At 33.9% G+C, this 22,648-nt stretch overlaps 6 protein-coding genes across 6 annotated transcripts in view; all 6 read right to left on the bottom strand.

Moving 5' to 3' along the window:
- Positions 1-316: 316 nt before the first annotated feature.
- On the bottom strand, positions 317-2,651 carry LOC106127066 (odorant receptor 30a-like). Its single transcript, XM_013325012.1, has 4 exons — positions 2,522-2,651; positions 1,970-2,138; positions 1,442-1,656; positions 317-945 (listed from the first exon to the last, which is right to left on the bottom strand). Exons 1-4 carry the CDS (start codon positions 2,649-2,651, stop codon positions 317-319), a joined length of 1,143 nt encoding a protein of 380 aa, XP_013180466.1.
- A 1,092-nt stretch (positions 2,652-3,743) lies between these two features.
- LOC106126982 (odorant receptor 10a-like) lies at positions 3,744-5,612 on the bottom strand. The gene is made up of 4 exons (XM_013324894.1): positions 5,585-5,612; positions 4,979-5,147; positions 4,442-4,653; positions 3,744-4,372 (listed from the first exon to the last, which is right to left on the bottom strand). Exons 1-4 carry the CDS (start codon positions 5,610-5,612, stop codon positions 3,744-3,746), a joined length of 1,038 nt encoding a protein of 345 aa, XP_013180348.1.
- A 711-nt stretch (positions 5,613-6,323) lies between these two features.
- Positions 6,324-8,587, bottom strand: LOC106126981 (uncharacterized). Its single transcript, XM_013324893.1, has 4 exons — positions 8,464-8,587; positions 7,814-7,982; positions 7,143-7,354; positions 6,324-6,982 (listed from the first exon to the last, which is right to left on the bottom strand). Exons 1-4 carry the CDS (start codon positions 8,585-8,587, stop codon positions 6,324-6,326), a joined length of 1,164 nt encoding a protein of 387 aa, XP_013180347.1.
- Positions 8,588-10,102: 1,515 nt separating this feature from the next.
- LOC106126980 (odorant receptor 10a-like) lies at positions 10,103-11,543 on the bottom strand. The gene is made up of 3 exons (XM_013324891.1): positions 11,512-11,543; positions 11,147-11,358; positions 10,103-10,755 (listed from the first exon to the last, which is right to left on the bottom strand). Exons 1-3 carry the CDS (start codon positions 11,541-11,543, stop codon positions 10,103-10,105), a joined length of 897 nt encoding a protein of 298 aa, XP_013180345.1.
- Positions 11,544-13,369: 1,826 nt separating this feature from the next.
- The window catches only part of AdoR (Adenosine receptor), a 49,504-nt gene continuing 40,225 nt past the window's right edge, over positions 13,370-22,648 (bottom strand). Inside the window, exons 2-3 of the mRNA XM_013325084.1 lie at positions 14,759-14,970; positions 13,370-14,304 (exon numbers count right to left, since the gene is read on the bottom strand). Coding sequence (XP_013180538.1) covers positions 13,603-14,304; positions 14,759-14,970 — 914 coding nt within the window. The 3' untranslated portion in view covers positions 13,370-13,602. The remainder of the gene's footprint in view (positions 14,305-14,758; positions 14,971-22,648) is intronic.
- On the bottom strand, positions 20,915-22,642 carry LOC106127101 (uncharacterized). The gene has a single exon (XM_013325085.1). It carries the CDS (start codon positions 22,625-22,627, stop codon positions 21,356-21,358), a length of 1,272 nt encoding a protein of 423 aa, XP_013180539.1. The 5' UTR covers positions 22,628-22,642; the 3' UTR covers positions 20,915-21,355.

Here is a 22,648-nt window from a genome sequence, read left to right as displayed (position 1 = left end):
AAATCAATGTCTTACAACAATACAAAACCTCGGAAACTCATTACTTGAGAATTTCTTACCTGCGTATTTTGTAGGGTCACTGTTTCTTCTGCAGATTACAACTTGAATGCATATTTAATTTTTAGACTAACCACTTAGTGAACGGTGCTTTATAAATTTAAATCGCAAGAAAACATAAATCTTCGCTTTAGACTTTGCTATTGTGCAGTTGTATTTGTAAAACTATTCTTGAGTAGAATTTGGTGCGATACTGACTTTGAAACTGGTACTTAGAACGAAACATATATGTAACAAAGTTCCAATATCAACTTTTGTATTAAAATTTGACAACTGTAACAAATTTAAACATCGCCTGCATTGATGTTGCAAAAGTGTAAATATTAACTGGCACAATACCAGCAGCTAACAATTCAATAGGCTTTTGTGCTTGCATCAACATCATATAAGTTAATTTCATTTCATTCAAATCGAATTTCTCCCATCCACAACAATACACGGCTCTTTCAAACTCTTCCGAAGCATTAATTAACCTCTGACATAGAAAACAATATAAAAAGTACACCAAAAAACAATACATTAACACTGGAATAAATGTTATCCAATCTTGTAACGGTAAATAAAAAAATAAACAAATGCAAACTGCGTTTGAACCAAAATGAATACCTATAGGTACGCTATAAAGTAATTTCAAATCATCAACCGTTCTCATAGTAATTGAATGACGGAGTATCATTATTGGTAATTTTTCCTTAACATTTTCATTGTCGTACTCATTTAACGCCGTCATTTCGTCCGCCATTAATTGGTACATCGCAGTTGTGTGAGCTATCAGTAACAATAAAAGAGCTTGATAATTGAGGACAATTGTTACTAAACTTAATTCCAACGTAAGAATGATCATCTGGCAAACCTCTCGATTCGGCGACGTAGATAAAGGTTCTAGGCCTAAAAAAACAGAGACAGATTTATAGTATGAAATTAAATTGCAGAGGCGTTTACTAAAGCTGAGGGAATTTATTGTGTTCTACAGTATAAGCTATTGACCGACCATTATAATCAGTCCTTGATATTCTTATGAGTCATTATGACTTTTGAATGTCATTGCTGTTAGTGTTTTTGCTGTTTCAATAAATATCAAAAGGTGGCAAAGGAGCAATGGTCACCTAAGTTCACCGAAATAGCGAAGCGACTGTCGCCCAAAGATATCCGAAATTGCAAATGCATTGGATACTTTTAATCGACGGAAGATGGGACGCACAATAAAAGCATATTTGATTTTCTTATGCGTCCCCTCCTCCGTCAAATCCACTTCCCGTTCCCATCCTTTTCTCATAAGAAAAGGTTTAAGATTTTAGGTGATTAGAACAATCTATGAAAACTCGGAAAAGTAAAGAAAGATCGAAAAGTAAAGATTTATTGCTGTATTATGGCAAATGCTCACCAACGCATTGTGTCATTGAATAATTATCATTCTGTAAGTCAGCGCGATTCGGTAAATATATGAGGAAAACGTTCATCATGTTCGAAATGTAAAAGACCAATAACATTTTCTTGATAACTGACAACAGGTTTGAGTGACGCTTTTTAAGAAACTCCGATTGACGAGCAAGTTCATCATTCTTAATAACATTCTTTAGAACGTTTTTACAAAATGGCCTGAAACAAATAATACTAAGTCATAAGAAACAAAGCTAATTAACAATGAAAAGAAAAAGATAAATTAATAAAATCTTACTAATATCATAAATGCAAATGTTTGGATGTATGTTAGAAGGTATCTCCAGAACGGCTGCATGGATCTCGCTGAAATTTGTCATAGATGTAGAACATAGTCTGAAAGAACACATACTAAGTTTTCTTTCCACACGGACGGAGACATGGGCAACAGCTAGTTTTTAATATAGTCTATAATGTCGTTGCTACCAATTTTGTTGTAATTTTCAAAGCAAAAGTGTATAATAATAATTACCATTTCATGAGAAACCAACCGCCGCTAGTTGCAGTTAGTGTGAAGATGGAAACATTGACGTAACTTTTAATAAAATCCCCTGGACCGTTAGCAAACTTAACTTGATAGACGAGACAACCTAACCCATAGATATACAACAGTAGGACAAAATGCAACGCCCAGAATGCAGCTGAAAATTAAAAAAATATATTAATCAAACAAAGGCTTAACTCACACGTAGTCCGGTGCAGAAAAAGTGTAGTGCCTTGGTGTATGATATGACTCAAGAAGTGTGTGGAGTTCATCGTCAGCTCACTATACGTCCTCATTGAGGGGCTCGGAGCCTACCCTAAGTTAGGGGTGACAGTGTGTAGTGTGTGCAGTTGTTCGTATTAAGTTAATTTGGCAGCCATCTTGTTATTTTTTTCTCTTTATCACACAATTTTTACAAAATACCTGAACTTGTTAAATGTCATAATGGCCGCCATATATGGAATTTGATGTTCGTCTGTTTAATCAAATAAGGCATTTGATTAAAACAAGCTAAAATTTTATATTTACTTTAATACATACCAGTTTCTTTAGTGATTTCAGCAATATTAGGTATAAGATTTATCATCCAAAGTAAACTCTCTAGATTATTTCGCTGGAAATGCTTTTTACCATTTAAAAATAAATCTCTTAAATATCTTTTTAAAGTCATATTTCTTTAAATAAAAGGACTAAAGTTATAAATAGTGGTCTTTCTCTACAACGCGCAGGATATAAAGAAATAAATGTAACACATTAAAAAGTTCTACAAAGCCAAAGTAAAAAACATTACTTAAACCTCTGGCTCTGTCTCAATTTTTTTTTTATATTTTTACTTGACTAAATACAAATAAAAAGAACAAAAAATAAATAAGTCAAAAGTAATGTAGAGTTATGTAAATAATTTATATTGCAACTAATTTGTGTTTATATTAAATTTTTTAATAGTAGAGAGAAAAAAACTGAGCAAAGATAATTTACAAGAAACTATATAAAACATAAGATAGTTAAATGTAACAAAGTTACGTACAAATCGACAATACACCCAGACTCTCAGTATAGTATTGTAACACCTTAGCAAAATAATAATGTGGGCAAAAGTGTGTGATTTGAATAATTTCCTTTGAACTCCGACTCCTTAATTAATAGTTGTTAGACTACAATCATGACTGCCCATAAGTCAAACTCTACATTTATAGAAAAATAATAATGGCTGGTCTATAAAAAAAGCAAACAAAAGAATATATAATAACTCACGAACGTCGAATTTGTTTCAAGACGAAGACACCTAGAGGTACATGAAAAATAGCAATAGTTTAGTAATAGACGATTTTTAATAATCAAGCAAGATATAGATGTTTGCTTTGCTTATAACAAAAATATAATTTTTAAAGGTTTTGTCTGTAAGACTGTCTGCGAGTCTATGTTTGTACCTGGCAATCTCCGAAATAGGCCGATTTTGACGCCACTTTTACTGGGATGTACCTTAACTATGCGGGAGTAACTTACGCTTTTTTATCATTAGTCGTAGGTCATGAAATAAAACAAAGGTTCTGTTCTACGTCTATAATTCTTAAGCCGAGAGATTTCCACTGCTGGAACGTGTACAAAAAATCTATTTTCGCAAAGAAATTTAAGAAAAGTAGGACAATATGTACAAATTCTTAGGCAATAGAAACTCAAGATATAATATAACAAAAACAATTGACTTTTACTACTTATTAGAGGAGCTATTATTTAATATCAAATGTGTACCAACACGGACTTAAGTTTTGAATGCAGTTACGAATTTATATATTGACTGCATAGTACAAGCAAACGTATAGATGCAAACTGGTACTACAGATCCCGCTTTTAATAATACTGGCTTTTGTGATTGTATCAACATAATCAGTATCATTTTCTGCTCTTTGATACTAAAATTCTCCCATCCACAAAAATACACCGCGTTTTGAAACCGTTCAGCAGCCGTAGTAATCTTCTGTCCTTGATAACAATATAAAAAGAAAACGAACATACCATGTACAATGATTGGTGAAAAATTAAATGCTAAATTCAACGGTAACACAAAAAAGATACACATAGAAATTGCTTCTAGTCCAAAACTAACTCCGATTGTGACGCTATAAATTTCTTGAATCTCCTTAACTGTATGTAATATTAAAGAATGACGATAAACTATGTTATTTATCCTCTCAGCAACTGTGGTAACTTCTCCATCATTCAGAGACATCGTTTCTTCTTCAAGAATTTCAAACATGGCCGCCGTATGAGCGAAAATAAATAAAAATGTTGCATCGTAACTAGCCGTTATACAGATTCCCAAAATTGCTTGTAATACAAAAAATGTCGTACAAATTTCTCTGTTAGGACTCTTCTTTAATGGCTCCATACCTAAGAGATAATTTAAATAATAGAAAAACAAAAAATATTTCATTTTGTGATTGTCTTAAATTTACGTACCGGCACAAGATGTCGCAGAGAAATCTTCTATTTTAGACACTCTTTGCGGAGTAAATACAATGAAATCATTTATCAAATGAAAGAAATAACAAATAATTACTAATATTTTCATAGATTTGATTAAAGCGGTATGTTTTGGAGCACTATTTTCATACTGCATAGCCATATTGTTATTCCTTTCTGCGAGCTCGAGAACTTTACGTAGACCTTTTCTAAAAAAAACCAATGTCAAAGTGTAAAAGCGTAGCAGAAAGTCTGAGCAGGAGGTTTAATTTTAGTCCTCTTTCCCTTTCCACCCTTTTTTTAAAGGATAGGATTTGAAGTGGATTTTCCGGATGAGGGGATTCACGGAAAGGAGAAATATTCTATTTCTGTGCATCCTCTCCTCCGTTATTTGATCAACGATAAACCACTAATTTCTTTAATAACAGCAGTTTATTAAATGAGACCCCTGCATTGTTACTCACCCATTGTACTCTTCTAACATAATTCTTAACTAATTATTGACAAGCCGAGTCAAAAAAATTAGCTTCTCACCTTTCAAATATCATCCATCTCCCGGTATTGTATGTAAATACAAATAATGAAATATTAAAATAGCTATTTAACATATCGATCAGTCCGTCTGCGTAGAACATGTGAAAAGTCACAAACCCAATAATATCCAGATAAAGCGAGCATGACAGAAGGAAAATCCAAAAAGGGCCTGAAAAATGAAAATCTGACGTACTTCTTCTTTTCTCCATAAGTTAGTCCTTTGGTGTAGATTGAAAAGCAAGCCTTTTACTTCTGTAAAACCCAGGATTCCGATACTAAGCTATACATGAAAGTTACTGTCTGTAAGAGCTTACAATTATTGCCACTTTCCTGCTTACTAAATTTTATTCCCTATTTCAATCCTAATTTTAAGGTCTTCAACTTAGATTTTCTTTCAAAAATTTTCAATATTCCTTATTAGTAACTTTCACAATTATTTTGTAATACTAATTTTTTTTTAAAGTTCCCTTTAGCAGCGAATTCTATAATATGATATATTTCAATATTTACCTATAACTTTGCTACTAAAATAAGAAAATCCAAAAACCCTCGGAAACAAATTTATCCACCAAATAATATTCTGAAAAGAGTTCTCTCTAAATTTACTTTTTATTTCTTTTAAAAAGTTTTCCATTGTGATAAGCGATATGCACAAATCACAAGCATGAAATGGAGTAAGTCAAGTGCAAAATCGTTTTAACGATCATATTTTAATTGGATCTTATTAATTAAGTAATTATTAGTCAATCATATCGTTTAGCAAACTAGCACCAGTTGTTAAGATTATTTAGACATAAATGATTCAGGAATAGTCGACTCTTGCAATAAGCTAGTGATGAGAAATGAAAGTTGTATTAAACAATATTAAAAATCAGAGCCGAATTCTAACCTAACCTAACCTAACACTAGTAGGGTGATGTGAAGATTTATATGAATTTCTTTACAATTACTACAGTTTTTCAGTGATCAAAACCTCGTACAAAAATATATAGAAAGTAAAGATAACATAATATACTTAAGTGTTTCTGTGATCGGAATTAAAGATGATAAAATTTTGAGTTTATCTACGTGTCTTCTGATGATTGTACGTCCCTGAGGCCAATATTTTAGTCCACTTTCTCATCCCACCTATTACAGTGGGCAGCGGTTATTTCGCTATTTCAGCGAATGCAGATAGTCGCTTGCTCGTTTGCAATTACAATAGAAGTAAAACCACAAATACTATTTAATATTTATTTTCTACTATTACTGTGTCTTACATCATTATGTGTCAAAGATTCCTAGGTTCTAGCATATTATTACTAAAAGCATACTAGGTCAAAAAGTAATTCTACGTGATTTAGATTTAAGTTTTGAACGCTGTCACTAATTTATAAATAGACTGCATAGTACAAGCAAATGAATAAATAGAAATCGGGGCTACCGATGCTGCTTTTAATATAACAGGCTTTTGTGATTGTCTCAACATAATTAATATCATTTTTTGTTCTTTAACACCAAAGTTTTCCCATCCGCAGCAATACACCGCCATTTCAAATCCCTCTGCTGCAGTGGTTATCTTCTGTCCTTGATAACAATACAAGAAGAACATCGAAAGACCATGAATTATAATCGGCATTAAGTTTAAAACTGCTTCTAGAGGTAAAACAAAGAATAAACACATCGAAATCGCTTCTAAACCAAAACTTATACCCACAGCAACATTGTATATATCTTGAATTTTTTTAACAGTATGCAAAATTAAAGAATGACGATTTATTAGATTTTTAAGTCTTTCCATAACTGTTCGTGTGTCTTCAAGGTGTTCATGTTTTGAAATTTCGTAAATTCCATTTAATGATATTGTTTCTTCTTTTAGGATTTCAAACATGGCCGCTGTATGAGCAAATAAGAACAAAAATGTTGCATCATAGGCAGCTGTTGTGATGATACAAAATAACGCATGTGCAGTCAGGATCAGGATACATACTTCTTTATTTGGACTTTCTGACATTGGCTTTAGTCCTAAAAGAAAAAAAACATGTATATCTTTTTTTTCTAAGAGAAAGGGGCAAACGGGCACCGAGTACACCGACGTACATCTACGTACATGGACATTTGCAATTACAGACTTTTCAATTTCCAAAGAGAATTTATTTGGGAAAATCCAATTTTAAAAACTTACCAACACAAGACGATAATGAACAATCATCCATTTCTGATATTCTTTTTGGTATGAACACAAACACTCCGTTTATTAAATGAAATAAGTACCATATGGTTATTAGATTTTTGATAGATTTTATTATTTTTTTAAGCTTAACAGCGCTTGTTTCAAATTCCACTGCCATATCGTTGTTCTTGTTAGCAAGCTCGAGAAGATTCATTAAACTTTTTCTGAAAGAATTAAAAATTACTTTACAATAACCTTTCATAAAATTTCCTGTTCCTACGTTTGCTTGTAATTTAATTAAATGGGAAAAAAAGTAATTGTAATTCTTCCTTGGATGCCATTAACTACAAAAACTTCTTTATAATAGTAACTGATAATTTTTACCCTTAAGTCTTTTAACATCTTTAGCAGTTCAAGAGTTAAAATAAGCATAGACTCTGAAAAGAAAGATTTACATATACAACTACTAGCTTTTGCCTTCTAACTTCATCCATGGGAAATTAAAAAAAAAACTTAATAATCTATGCGGTCTTCCAGGCTATGTTATACATCAGTGACAATTTTCAACGTGATTTAAGCCGTTTTGGAGATACATAAAAACAAACATCCATTAATGTAAATTTCACCTTAATTATGTTAATATAATATAGTAAGAAACTAAAATAAAATTTGTAACAACTTACCGTTCAAATAAAAACCATCTACAGTAATTGTAGGTTATGATAAATATTAATACATTAAAATAACTATTCAAAGTATCAACCAATCCTGCAGCATGATTTTTCTGATAAACTACAGTTCCTACAATATTTATGTAAAACGTGCTAGCAAGTAGAAATATCCAAAATAATGCTGAAAATTGTTAATAACATATTTATCGATTAAAAAAATTAAACACATCAATTACATGAAGCGTCAATAGCCTAATGGTTAAGGGTACAGATTTCCGATCACGAGGTCGGGCGTTCGAATCCCGCCATTCGACTATTGTCGTAAACCATATCCTAGCACAAGCCGAGAGCTTAGTTGGAATGGTAAAAGAAATATTAGTAAATTTACAAAAAAATCTGCTAATATTTAATAAAAAAAAACATTTCTCGTTCTATGAAATAAGGACTGAAGAACCATTGTAAAATTTAGTTTTTTCTTTTGGTGAAAGGAAATGGGAAAAGAATCTTTAAAAATTACAAATAAAGTAATCGATATACTAGATATTTCTTACAAGTATTATCTTTTTTTTCATAGCAAAACCCACGAAGATTTCTTTGTTTTTATTTATATCTAGAAGTTTATCGTGTGTTTGTAATAAAAGTAATTCCATCAAAATATTTACCTTTAATTTGATTACCAAAATAAGAGAATCCTAACAGAGTTGGGAACAGATTGATCAACCAAATAAGATTCTCAAAAGAGTTATCTGTTAATTTATTCTTAAATTGTAATATAAAGTTCCTCATGGCTTCGAACATTTCATTCACATCACCATCAAATTGCGAAATGAAATAATCATTTTCACAAAATTAGTCAACGAATCATTTTAATTGCAAAGATTAGTTGTGCAATTAAGTAATTGTTGGTAGTCGTATTAAGTCAATTTAGAAATGAGTCTCAAAGTTACATATTCAGATAGTCATATTAATTTTCAATTGTTTTTTAATTATGCGTATTATATATATGCAGAAGATATGCAGAATCTTATAACGATACGAGGTTAAGAATTTATGGGACGACAAAAACATGTTAGTATGTTTTTTTTATAAGAGAAGGGGGCAAACGAGCGGCGGGAGCACCGAGGTGATCAACGACACCCATGAACATCTGCAACACCAGAAGAACTGCAGATGCGTTGCCGGCCTTTAAGGAAATGGTATGCTCGCTTCTTGAAGGTCCCTAAGTTGTATTGGTTTGGAAATATCGCTGAGGACAGACCGTTCCACAACGCTGCTGTGCGAGGGAAGAAATTACGCGAGAATCGCACCGTTGGGGAATGCCAGCCATCCAGGTGGTGTGGATGGTATTGCAACTGCTTGACCACTTACCACACCTTTGTGACTCCTTGAACATCCTGTTCTACTTGTTTAATGCATATGGTCCCTATCTATTATCTTCAGCAACTACCAACTTAAGAACATTGTCGATTTTCGAAAGTATAATATCCTAAGCTCAGACGCTAGTTCAATGCAAGGGAACAACGGAGAGTTCCATGCTGGTCAAACATGGTCACCAAAGAGGTGTCTTACTCAGCTTTTTAAGATCTATACAAAAAAGGGGACAGGACATTTTCACAACAGCTGCTCCTGTTAGCTTCTTGATAGTCTCATTAATATAGTTATAATTATTATGAATTAATTGTGAATTTCCCAACATTAGGATTTCCATTTTTATAGGATGAATAAAGAACAAGAATTAATGATATAATATTTTTATTGTTGTATTAAACTACTATAACATTGTGCACTATTTAATGTTAAATTACTCGAACTTTCGTGAGACATTATAATAAACTTATATAGAAACGGCTAACACTTGGGTATAATCGTCCGGTGGCGGCACCGACTAATTTCGAACCAATCACGGTGAGTGGGACTGGTATTATTTCGCGGACGCGGCCAGTCGCTAACTCAACCACTCACCCTGATGAAGGGCCCCCGATGGGCTCGAAACTAGTCGATGCCGCCACCGGACGAATATACCCAAGTGTTTAACCGTTTTTATACCAGTTTACTGTATAAATTCTATAATATTATAATGGATCATAATATCATTAAAATCACTTAATCTAGTGATTGTATAACTTTCTTGTCAACATCTATTAATTCTTCTATAATCCTGTGCAAATGGTTATATAGAACTACTGATCTTGAAATTAGTGCAATAAAAGACAAATACAATGTAGGTTGTTTATAACAGAATAACTACTAATTTTTCTATAGTTGCTTAATATATGCTTTAATTATATGTCTATAACCTTTTTAACTTTTGAATGCAGCACCGAATTTATAAATACTCTGCATTGTGCAAGCAAACGTATAGATACAAATCGGAACTACAGATGCTGCATTTATTATCACCGGTTTTTGTGATTGTCTCAACATGGTTAGTATCATTTTCTGTTCTTTGACACCGAAATTCTCCCATCCGCAAGAATACACTTCCATTTCAAAACGTTCAGCTGCTGTAGTTATCTTCTGACCTTGATAACAATATAGGAAAAACGCTAAGAAATCATGTATTAAAAGTGGGATAAAATTCAAACTAACGTTCAATGGCATTACGAAAAATAAACACATCGTAATAGCGTCCTCTCCAACGCTAACTCCGATGCTAAAGTTGTATATATTTTGGATATTCTCAACTGTATGCAAAGTCAAAGAATGACGATTCACTATATTCTTCAGGCGGTTTTCAACAGTTTCGACAACCTCTTGTCTCTCAGTGTCCTCGTCTCTAACATCTAATGACATTATCTCCTCTCTAAGAATGGAAAACATTGACGCTGTGTACCCGAATAAGAATAAAAAGGTTGTATCATAGGAAACTACTACAACCATTGCTCCAAACAATTGAATAGTAAGTAATGCTTTACAAATTTCTTTGTTTGGACTCTCTGATATCGGTTCCAAGCCTGCAAACATAAAACTTATTTAGCAATGATTTCCATAATAACCTTAGTATAGGGATCATTCAAGTTTGCTCATGACTTAGTGACGTGTGCAAAATATTGGTTTATTTGGCCACAGTCATTAGTTCGTCAAGAGCTGGATGAGAGTGGCCGAGGATTGCGCTCAGTGGCGTGCCATGGCAGAGGCATATGTCCAGCAGTGGACTAGTATAGGCTGATGATGATGATGATGATGATGATGATTAGTTTGTCATCCCTGAAATATAGTCTTAACATAGGAACACTTCAATCATATTAAGGTACACTAAAATGGCTCTCCTAAAAACGCATATTTTGTGTTACCACTAAAAACAAAGATTCTATTATTTTTTATAATTATTTGTTTACCACGTACCCACACAAGAAACTATAGAAAATTCGTCAGTTTCAGCAAGCCTTTTTGGCAAGTAAATGAGAATTTCATTAAAAAAATGTAATGCATAGCAAATAAGTACAATCGTTTTTAGATATTTAAATATTCCTTTACGTTTCCCAGTGCTTCTTTCGAATTGCATAGGCATATCATTGTTATTTTTTATAAGCTTCAAAACTTTCCTTAATCCCTTTCTGAAAATTAATAAAAGCAAATTACTATTAAAGACTAACTGACTTACAAAATATATTTATCTTGGAAAAGCTGTCGCCCGCCACTACGTCCACGCGTGATTAAAAAAAAGTTTCCTGGAGGGTTTTTCCTGCAATTATTCGAACTTTTCTCACCTTTTTAACCTTTCATAGACCTCCACGAACATTTCAAGACCAAGATAACATAAATTCGTTAAGCCGTTCTCCAGTTTTAGCGAGACTAACGAACAGGAATTGATTTTTATATATATATAAAGACAAACATTGTTACCTCTTAACAATGTAACAACTACAATTCTTTGATAATTTATTTATTTACGTTTAGTTTAAGAAATTTATTTGAAATTATGACGAAAGATTAATATGAATCTCACCTTTCGAAACATAACCATCTCCAGGCATTCCATACGACGGTGTAAACTAATATGTTAAGATAACTCTTTACTGTATCAAGATATCCATTAGTGAAACGTATCAGATAAACCACAGTACCCATTAAGACAATATAACTTGTCGATACAATGGAGAAAATAAAAAATGGGGCTGTAACAAATTCAAATAATTACCATAGACATTTAATAACTTCCTACCGGACTAATTGACGTTTATTTGTCGCTAAAGGCATCCCTTTGTGGAGCGTTGCCAGGTGTCCGGATAAAGCCGGACATAGGTAGGCTTTTTGATTGCATGTCCGGCCAAAATAAACAGTGGCCGGGTTGACCGGCTTATGTTAGGTTTTTTTAGGCCGGTGGAATGTAGGGTGTCCGGCCAAACTAAATGGTCTGTCCGGCTATTAAGTTTGATGACCTAGCAAACTCTAACTCAGTGAAGTGACTTTTTAAAAGGTCCGTTTCCTTAAAGCGGAATTCAAGCTTAAACTTCAATAAGGTGGGCGCAACCACTTCGAAACAAGGCAAAAAAATGCATAAAAATTATATTTTTACCTCCAGCCTTACTCTCAAAATATGAAAATCCACAAATATTTGGTACAAGATTTATTAACCAAATCAGACTCTGTAGTGAATTTTCCATTAAATTACACTTAAGTTTTTTCATAAAATTAGCCATCTTGATAGACTTTTTATTCAATAATGAAATATAAAAGGAAGTAATTATTTTTCCAGAATCGATTAAATAATATATTCGTATTTTAATAGCAAGATGAAGAAAGCTGTCGTATAATTATGCAAATTGTTGGAGGATAGAATTAAGTCATTTCTAGAGTGGGCGGTAACAAAAACTATACAGGGTGTACGTAAAATGTGTGAAAACGAAGGCTACAGATTTCTTTAACAAAATTATGACCACTTAATCGCAATTATCCTATCCAAAGTATTGCTTAGTTGCGACGCTAAGGGATTTCAAAGTTTATGAAAATTTACGTTTCTTTAAAGGTGTAGAAATTTTATCAATAGATTCATTTATACTTAATTTTCTTATTTTATTTTACTTTATCATTTTTATTTGTGTATACTGCCATCTTTTGTCAACATCCGTGTCTATAGAAGATATGTGAATATCGTGAGTTACACTATATGTATAATAGATGGCGCACTTCTCTCAGAAATACGATTTCTGCAATTCTCGAATTAAACATTTATTTCAATGTCATACGTTATTCACACCCAAGGTCGCAATGTCCGAGCAACAGTGTCGATTAATTTAAAAATGAAAAGGATAAAACTCAACAAAATTGTACCTTCAAGGAATTTAAATAAAAAAAAAATATATAAAATCGTTTAGATGGAAACCAATCAACAACGCATACGTATTTAGGTAATCAAATATCTATATTCTTTTTATGAATACTTCTGCTAAAACGGAACGTCTTAAGTAAATTAATTAAACAAAAAATCGTTTTTGGTAAATGTCAAAGTTATTTGACAAACACACAACAATTATTCAATTAATTAATTAACTCAGCTGACGTCGCGAAAGTGCTTTGTTAAATACATATTTGGAATGTGAATAAAAACAAGTTAAAATGTCGAATACTTTTAATAACAGCATTATGTCCACAGCTGTAATTGACCGTCTGACTCAACAAGCACATCCAGCGTAACATTCAATATAGAGGCTTCAAAAACAAAATAAAAAATATAAATATTCATAAATACGTGACCAACATTCAATAGTGTCATTTATCTAGAAATGCTACATTTACAAAATAAATTAAAGCTTTTTTTCATAAATCTACTATCCGGGGATGTCCCGGTTATGGTCCTGTCAGCTGTGCTCTGAGCCGACACTGCGCACTCTCCGTATGAACTCCTCCACTTTTTTGTACGGACTCTGGCATCTCTCTGGATTAGAGTCTATGAGATACAGATTGTTTTCTCGACCTTCAGGTGAATGCCGTCCACTAGAACTATCAGCTATGTGTATGTCTAGAAACGGTTCCGTATCTGCACCCAGGGGAGTCGTAACAGTTTTGGACTTATTTTTGTCTTCATTGACAGTGGTTTCGGCTTCCCTCTGACGCAACCATACTGGAGAATTGACGTATACCCTTGGTCTCTCCCTCAGAGCGTTACATCTTTCTAGAGCTGGTCTTCTCATCGGCACGGGCGGTCTATATGCCGCTGGTATCGGTACACCTCGGCCTAACACGGTACAGATCAGTCCCTTCAACGCAGCCCTAAAGTCTTTCAAATGATACGCGTACAATAATGGATTGATGGCGGAATTGAGATGAGAGAAAATTATACAGAAATAAGTTAGTGGGTTTGGAATGTCCAGTTCGGGCATGAAGGCCTTTATGGCATTGATCGTGTAGAGCGGAATCCAGCAGATGATGAAAAAGAAGACGATGATGGCGAGGTTTTGCGTGGCCTTCACTTCGCGCTTCTGCGCGGCGCCCAGCACGCGCAGCATCGTGCCGCCTGACGTGCGTCCCTGGCTGCCTTCCACTGTCACCACCGCACTCATCTGTCACCCGCAAAAAGAACCAAGTATTACATATGACATTGGGGCTGAAATAATACAAAAATATTCTAAATAGAACGACACCTCAATCATCATGTTGGTTTCTAATATTTAAGCACAATAGACAATATTTTAAGAAAACCCATCTTTATAGATTGTAACAAATCCAATTAAATTTTAAATTATACTGCTATTCAAGCTATTACATTTTCGTACTCATTTGACACTGGACCTATCCGCAAAGGTATAGCCATAATTTATGGCCCATAAACGAGCAATTGAATAGAATTGAATTCTTCGCATTGACTTGTATCGCTGATAAAAAATTAAAGCAATTTTCTTGTTTTAATTGCACTAACTTTTCATCAATTTCCTCGAATTTCGTCAACGGATATATGTTTATCGTATGAGTGAAAATAATTGTTTTAGAAGATACCCGCTGGAATGTTAAAATTACCTGTTTGACAACAACTCGATAGATATGAGCGTAGAAAGCAGCAAGCAGTACGCTGGGGGTGACGATAGTAGCGAAGTAGAGGAAGACGAGGTAATTGTAGTCCATCACCTCGACGAAGTAGCAGCCGGGAGCTGCTCCCACCGCCGCGTGCCAACCGCACAACGGCAGCAAACCCACGCCCGCACCAAACACCCAGCACGCAGATATTATCCCTGCAAAACCCTTTTGTTGACTTAAAACTGCATGACGTCAACAGACACACTGTTAGATCTTTATTATACCAACGGCCGCAAACAATATTTTATCTGGAACCAGTATTACATATCTCCGGGAATTTTAATGACCATTTTTAATCTATTTGGTCAAATTTAACCGATAAAACCGCATCTGAAGGCGATTGAAATTTTTTATTGCACTCCGTTTAATACAAAATAATGAAAACAATTTTCGGATTTATCTCAAGGATAGAATAATTATTTAAACGGTGCCACGCCAGTCGAAATAAATACATTGCTTATAGAAATAATAGTCGCACGGCTAGTGGAAAAGTGGTCTTACAACCACGCAAACTCGATATGACACGTTTTACAAACATTTGTACAAATATTTGCCGTCGCATGTTATTTTGAACTGCTAACCAATACAAACTTTCGCATATTGCAATACAAAAGAGTACTTTTCATTGCTTTTCATAATTACTTATAGTACATTGTTATAAAAATTATATTATATTATTATGTTATTTACGCTATGTTTTAAAGTTCATTATTATCGCTTGGAGAGTCCAGATGACTAATATTAAATTGTTGGTATTGCGTTGAAAACCGCGACCTTGTATCTTGAAGACCCACAACGAAATTGATTGATAAAAAAATCTATCAGAGGCAACTTCCTCATTCTGCTAACCTTAAAAATATCATAAATGTGAAAGTTTAGATGGATGGATGTTCATTTGAAGGCATCTCCAGAACGGTTGAACACATCCCGATGAAACTTGGCATAGATAGAACGTAGTCTGGAAGAACAAAGGCAACTGATTAAGTTTTTTTTTAAAATCTACGCGAATGGAATCGCGGGCGACATCTAGTTATATTATAATAAAAAGTGAAAACAGTTAAATATTGTCTTGTTCTAGCAAATACTTAAATAGCAAATAATTGATTAATGTTTTTGCGTTCTAAATAAAAGAAAATCTTTTTAAATTGCCTTGGCAAATTGTAAGAGATTTACATGGAAATTCAAAAGTCACGCAAACATCCCTTTTCAATACTTTTACAATTATCATCTAAGTTTAATCAACTAAGTGGCATAACGTAATATCTTCTTGATATTACAGATAAAAGTAATCAGCAAACCTAATTCACACGACACGGTTACGACAGCTTTATCTACACTTACGTACTTTTTTAATAAGTCCATCGACAACATTCATTGTTTATCCTACTACTGTTCGTTTCAATCCAAAGTCGAAATTCATAGACAAAAGAACATCAAATTCAATAAATGGCAGCCATTACATTTCACTGTATTAGTCACTGGTAGTCGCCCGCTACACTGTCCGCACGGAATTAAATAAAAACATAAATTACTACCTAGTAGCCTATGTGTTCTTCCAGACTATGTCATATTTCTATGCCAAATTTCAGCGAGATACTTGCAGAAATTATTTGCGAGATACCTTCTAACAAACATTCATGCATCCATTTAAACATTCGCATTTATAATATTAGTAAGATTTAGGGAAATTGAGATAAAATGAAATGATATTTATAAAAAAATGAGTGCCTTATTTTATATAGTAGTTCAAAAGTATCAGTTCAAAAATATTTTGGAATTTTCAATTAAAGCGGTTTGTCTATGGTAAATGTTTGGATTCTAGCAAGGAACAACTCTCCCTTCTTCAACTGTCAACTTCGAAAAAAGTTGAACATTAACCTAATTAAAAGTATAAAATACGAATCGATAATTCTAACAGTTTACACTGTCACGCTAAGGCAAATTAAAACCGACCACTAAAGTGACACAGAGGTCAATGGCCATTATAACAATACATGCTCCTTTTTATAAAACCATTTTCCACTTTTATTCGGCATACACGCAAAGCTTTTTACAATTCGAGTTAGATTTTAATGAACACAATTTTGAATAGAAATAAAACAACTACAGATTAGTTATTTAGGTAGTTGGATGCTACATATTTGACGGAAAATAATATGTTTTATCATTCAAAGTCAATCATGACAGAATAACATATAAAGTATTATTTTAATGTTTGTTTTAGATATTTTTATTTAATTGGACACATTTATTTTTCTCGTTACTGTAATTAGTGTACGAAGTGTTATCAAAAAATTAAAAGATTAACTGCGAACATCCAACATATTTAACCAATTGAAGGTCCAGTCTTCATGACGGAGCTATCAACTTTTTATAAACATAGACTTGAACTGTGGCGCCGCAAAAACAAATGACTAATGAATTTACACACTAAAGCCAAAAACATGTCTAGTTATTTCATATATCCTTAATGGACAACGTAAAAAACGACGAGACGCCCTGAATTATGAATTTAAGCGCAGTATATAAACAAAAGGTAGCAACCCTAACAGGTACTCATATATTGCAACGAATTGTAAAATACAAAGATACAATATGAATTATAACAAAGAACCTAAAAATATTTTTTGGGCTATTTGCTTTTACAAGCAGGTTACTTGAAGTGGAATCCCTGCTTAAAACACTTAATCTCTTTAACGAGAAAGAGAGGGACGTATGTACATATATTTCAACAATGGGAACATACAACATTTACAACGTTTCACAATAGCAGAGTTCAAACTAATGATATGAAATTATAGTGGATGAAAAATTTCACATTCCAGCCAACAGTTTATCATGCTCTTAGAATGTAATATAACTTTGTCTTTGTGGGTCTATTACTGATTTCATGAAAGGTATCATGAATTAACAATAATATTTTCATTTTCGGTCTGAGGAATCGTAATTTTGTGTCAACTGGTTATTGGGATAGATTTTTTTAAATTTAAAATGTTAATAAAAATCTGTTAATATATTAATTTCTTGTACTATTGGAAACACGTTCTAAGTATATATGCTTACTCTAGGATCTAGTTTTTTTTGGATTCGAACGACGTGGTCGGATGACCATACTCACCTTTCGCCACTGGCGAGTCTTTTGGGAAAATATTTTGATAAAGAAACTTAAATAAAATAAAATTAACGTATACTGTTGTTAAAAATTGAGTGACGTTTACTATTTTTTTATGACATAAGATGGCAAACGAGCGAGCGGCCACCTGAAATCGCTGAAATAGTGAAGTGACCGTTGTCCATAGACATACGAGACAGACAATTGCATATGCGGTGCCTACCTTTAAAAATATTTTCAGTGTTTTTTTTAAGTGTTTCGCTTTAGAATTTCATATAATAATTGAGCCTGTGCGATACAGGCTCAATTATAATATGAAATTGCTGAATGTGATTGAAAAGGAATTATAAGAATGTTAATTCTATGCTATACATTACAGTTGGTGCTTAAGACATCTTGTTTATATTATTCACGATGTGCTTTGATTTATGAATACAAGATTTATAATTTGTTTACCCATCACAACTGCTTATGCAAGAGATGCATACAGTATTAAACATTATTTATAAGAACCGACTATAAATACACAACAGTGGTAGAGCCCGCTTTAACATCTTCGCACGAATTGGCCAGGCTTGCCCGGTGAAATACCACGACCACGAAGAAGACAGGCGTGAAGTGGAAACAATTCCGCGTTCCGTCTGATGAGTGTGCGTCCCGGAGGCCTAATTTAGTCCTCTTTCCCTTCCCACCCGTTTTCTTATAAGGAAAGGATGCGAAGTGGAAGTGGACTTTCTGGATGAGGGGATGCATGGAAAAGGAAGATATTTTCTTTCTGTGCATCGTCTCCTCCGTCGATTAAAGGTAGGCAACGCATATGCAATTGCGTATGTCTATGGACAACGGTCACTTCGCTATTTCAGCGATTTCAGGTGGCCGCTCGCTCGTTTGCCACCTTTTAATATAAAAAAATAATAATAAGACTGAAGATGTAAATTATATATTTATATATCTTTGAAATACTTGTGTTATGCCACGTTTATACTGTAATTATTATACCTCCTCGGTTATAAGCTTTGATTCTCACAACTATTAAGTATCAAGTTGTTTTTTTGTCACATATCGTGTTCAAATGCGCCTTTGTTATGTTGGGATGATACCCGTTGGTATCATGTTTGCATAACTAAAAACTGTATACGTATGCTGTATACGTATACTGTTTGATATAAAATCAATGGAAAAGGTAATACGTTAATTGATGTATTTATAATTCAGTTTTCTTAAATCCTTTGAGATTGACTGAAGTTTGACACAGTTAATGTACGGAAGTGGATAAAGATATTTTTAATAATAAACTAGCTGTCGACCGCGACTCCGTCCGCGTGTTTGTCTTAAAAATAAAAATTTAGGGGTGGACTACCCTTAACACTTAGGGGGATTAAAAATAGATGTTGGCCGATTCTCAGACCTACTCAATATGCTCACAAAATCTCATGAGTATCGGTCATGCCGTTTCGGAGGAGTATGGGAACGAAAATTGTGACACGAGAATGTTTTATATAAGATTTAGAAAATATTTCATAAGAATTCTGTCGAATTTCAACCAATGGGCGACCTTTAGTATTTGGTTAAAACATGAAGCGATAATCATTTTGTTTGTCTAAACCAAAGACATGTACCCATTTATGTTAATCTAAATATTTATTTCAACAACATTGATATGGCCGGCGCATCTCAGTCAAAAACAGTATTGTATTTAAACATACAAAATAGTTTTAAACATTAGATTTGATAAAAATTTGACGAAAACTCCCAGGCAACAACTTATAGAAGTAAGTAGACTGGAGGGTTTTCATTATGCGAGACACCTGACCTAAATATGACACACCTCGTTATTATTACGTCAGTACAATACTCATTGGATAGTTACTGCGATTATCACCTTTGTTACCGAAGCTGTATAATAATTTCGCAAGGACAAAACTTCTTAAAAACATTATTGAAGTAATGTTACAATTGTAAGAATTTTATTCTGCACACAAGTGTTATTTCTCGCCTCCCTTGTTTCATTTACGACACGCCATATTTTAAAATTTGTCATGCATCAGTGCACTTGAAAACAGATTTCGTCACTAATAAAACAAACAATTTAGGTTTTGAATATTAACAATAATGGAAATTAAAGAATAGTATACTAATTTACATTTTCGTTCAATCTTTCATATCTTTATATCATAATTAAAATCGTATAGAAGTATCAATTGCCCTACTTATTTGCAAATATGTATGGCAACTTCAATAAAGCACGAAGATTACTTACGAAGTCATCTTTATACTCTCTCGTCTACAAGTAATAAGGTTAACTTTACTTATATTTATTTTATTTATAGGCATTACTCACATATCATTAACTAGTCATTCCTTTTGTAAAAACATACTCCTAATCCAGAGGAGTGCAGTTCAAATGGATTAGATTACTGAAAAAGTACGCAACATTATCAGTAATAATTAGACAAAAAAATACCCATACATTTTCCTACAAATGTTAAATTTTATAAGAGTAACTAAGCGCTAACACTTCGTGCTTTGCATAATCGATAAAGAGTAAACGCTAATTAGTTAAGTTGTAAAAATCATCAGGGAATTGTTCTAACCGAACAATTTACATTCGCACTTTATGTGATTATTTAATTAATTTATTGTAAACGTCTGACAACTATCCGCCATCTTGTATCAATGTGGCATCAATTCTCGAATCATTTTTTACCAAAGTACTAAATAGATAAGGAAAATATATTATGTTATATTAACAAAGAATATTTTCCGCATCCACGCATGTATGATTTTTAAAATCAATACAAGTAATTCTAGCCAGTTTTGATGTTAATTTACGCCGCAAATCGTATTGCTTGTTACGTGAGCTAAAACATTAAGGTTCTGTGGTACTTTTTTGTGTTGCTTTGTTCTTATCACCTACACAACGTCCTAGTTTTGGTTTATTTCTAACTAAAAAAAATTTTAAATGATAAAAATTATAACACAATAAGTCTGAAACAAAGTTTAATAATAAAAAAATACTTTTATATAAATATCTCATATACAATACAATAACACTTCCAAAAATGTCATAGATTTTGGTTATTCTAATTGATAACTATAAATATATAATTGCCGCTTACAATATTATTTTATTTTTAAATCTTGAGCTCCATTGAAGGCAGTGGGGTAGACGGAGGACAGGAGAAATGTGGAGAGAAGACGTAGTGGGAGGGTTACGGAAGGATTGTGAATCAGCTAATGAGAATGTCTAACTTGACAAATGACTCTATAATCATGATAAACTGGTTATAAAACTTAAATCAAGTAAATAAAGATTAACTCTACGTGCACTAATTATAAAAATAAACAGATAGTGAAGTTAAGTTGAAACTGGTCAAACGAGATTTAAATATTAAAATAGGCGAGAAGCTTAATATCTAGGGTAGTAACTAGTATAAGACACAAATTGCAAAAACTACACTTAGAATTGTCACGGACGGTAGGTGATTTGATGCAGAGTTTTTCTTTATTGATTGGTCAGCGTAAGTCTGCAACAGGCCGCAAGGGACGCTGCGGCGCATGTTCGAAGATGGGGAATTCCGGATGACATAGCACTTCATGTTTGGCGTGACGTCGACCGGCTTTCCCTTTACGTCCAGCGCATTCGTTACCGTTGTGTTTGTTGTCGTCGTCGTCACTGACGTCACAGTAGATGCGTTTGCATTGCCCACGGGCGCACTGTCGTTTGCATTCGTTATATTATTCATCGAGGTTACATTGAACATTGTTCCATTGACCGGCACCAATGTACCATTGGGCAACATTGTGTAAAGTGGAAAGGCAACGGGCGGTTGAGGGGGAGCCTCTGCCAAATTAGTAGTGTTCACAACAGTCGTATTGGTCACGGTTGTAGTGGTGACAGTGGAATTCTGCACACCGCTTGGTTTCTTAGCTTCTTCCTCAAATATAAAGCTTGTTATTAATTTACAGTCGATTTTCGTCTCTTCGTAATCCCCGTTGGCTTTTCTAATTCCGAATTTACAAATTTCGCCAGGCTGTGGTTTGTAATTGGAATGTCTGTTTGCATATAGTCCGCCTGCAAGGGTTCCTAGGTTAAGAAGTGCCAACCCAGCCAACAACGTACCATATTTGCTTCCGGAATCCTTATATTGGTAAACATAGGTCGGCGGTGCGCCACGGTACACAGGGTAGCTCACAGGAGGGCCACCATGTGCTGGGGCGTACGAAATCCTTTGTGGTGGATTGTAGTTGTAGTGGTAGTGTACGTTGGTAGTATGGCCAGTATTGGATCCTGATAGCCCTTTGTTTGCTGGATATCCGTGGCTTCCAGATCCTGATAGACCACCTGATGCGGGATAACCGTGACTCCCACCAGACGATGGGTACCCGTGGCTACCACCAGACGATGGGTACCCGTGGCTACCACCAGATGAAGGATATCCATGACTTCCGCCAGAGGACGGGTACCCATGGCTACCTCCGGATGAAGGATATCCGCGACTGTTTCCAGAGAGTCCACCAGAACTAGGATAATGGTGGCCTCCGCCGCCAGAAAGACCACCCGATTTTGGATAACTGTGTCTAGAAGACGAAAATTTTCTTGCCCTCACTGAATCTGTTACACTAAGCACTATAAGTGCAAACAAAAATATCTTAAAGTATCTAAACATATCACTATGATTTAAAACTTTCACCATCATTCTACAAACAACACGTTATTC

This window comes from Papilio xuthus, unplaced genomic scaffold, assembly GCF_000836235.2.
Source record: "Papilio xuthus unplaced genomic scaffold, Pxut_1.1 DF824888.1, whole genome shotgun sequence".
NCBI lineage: Eukaryota > Metazoa > Arthropoda > Insecta > Lepidoptera > Papilionidae > Papilio > Papilio xuthus.
Note: the sequence above shows the minus strand (reverse complement) of the source record. Positions and strands in the feature narration are given on the sequence as shown.

Coding starts and splice junctions, on each gene's coding strand:
- LOC106126981 (XM_013324893.1), bottom strand. CDS start 8,587: ATGAGGAACTTTATATTACAATTTAAGAATAAATTAACAGATAACTCT. Junction 7,355..7,813: donor AGATGGTTTTTATTTGAACG/GTAAGTTGTTAC, acceptor TAATTCTTTCAG/AAAAAGTTTAATGAATCTTC. Junction 6,983..7,142: donor TTCATTATCGTCTTGTGTTG/GTAAGTTTTTAA, acceptor TTTTTCTTTTAG/GACTAAAGCCAATGTCAGAA.
- LOC106127101 (XM_013325085.1), bottom strand. CDS start 22,627: ATGATGGTGAAAGTTTTAAATCATAGTGATATGTTTAGATACTTTAAG.
- LOC106126980 (XM_013324891.1), bottom strand. CDS start 11,543: ATGTTCGTGGAGGTCTATGAAAGGTTAAAAAG. Junction 11,359..11,511: donor GTCTATGAAAGGTTAAAAAG/GTGAGAAAAGTT, acceptor ATTAATTTTCAG/AAAGGGATTAAGGAAAGTTT. Junction 10,756..11,146: donor TTCTATAGTTTCTTGTGTGG/GTACGTGGTAAA, acceptor TTATGTTTGCAG/GCTTGGAACCGATATCAGAG.
- LOC106127066 (XM_013325012.1), bottom strand. CDS start 2,651: ATGACTTTAAAAAGATATTTAAGAGATTTATTTTTAAATGGTAAAAAG. Junction 2,139..2,521: donor TGAAATCACTAAAGAAACTG/GTATGTATTAAA, acceptor TTTAATTTTCAG/CTGCATTCTGGGCGTTGCAT. Junction 946..1,441: donor TTCAATGACACAATGCGTTG/GTGAGCATTTGC, acceptor CTGTTTTTTTAG/GCCTAGAACCTTTATCTACG.
- LOC106126982 (XM_013324894.1), bottom strand. CDS start 5,612: ATGGAAAACTTTTTAAAAGAAATAAAAA. Junction 5,148..5,584: donor CTTTTTAAAAGAAATAAAAA/GTAAATTTAGAG, acceptor TTCATTTTTCAG/GCCCTTTTTGGATTTTCCTT. Junction 4,373..4,441: donor CTCTGCGACATCTTGTGCCG/GTACGTAAATTT, acceptor ATTATCTCTTAG/GTATGGAGCCATTAAAGAAG.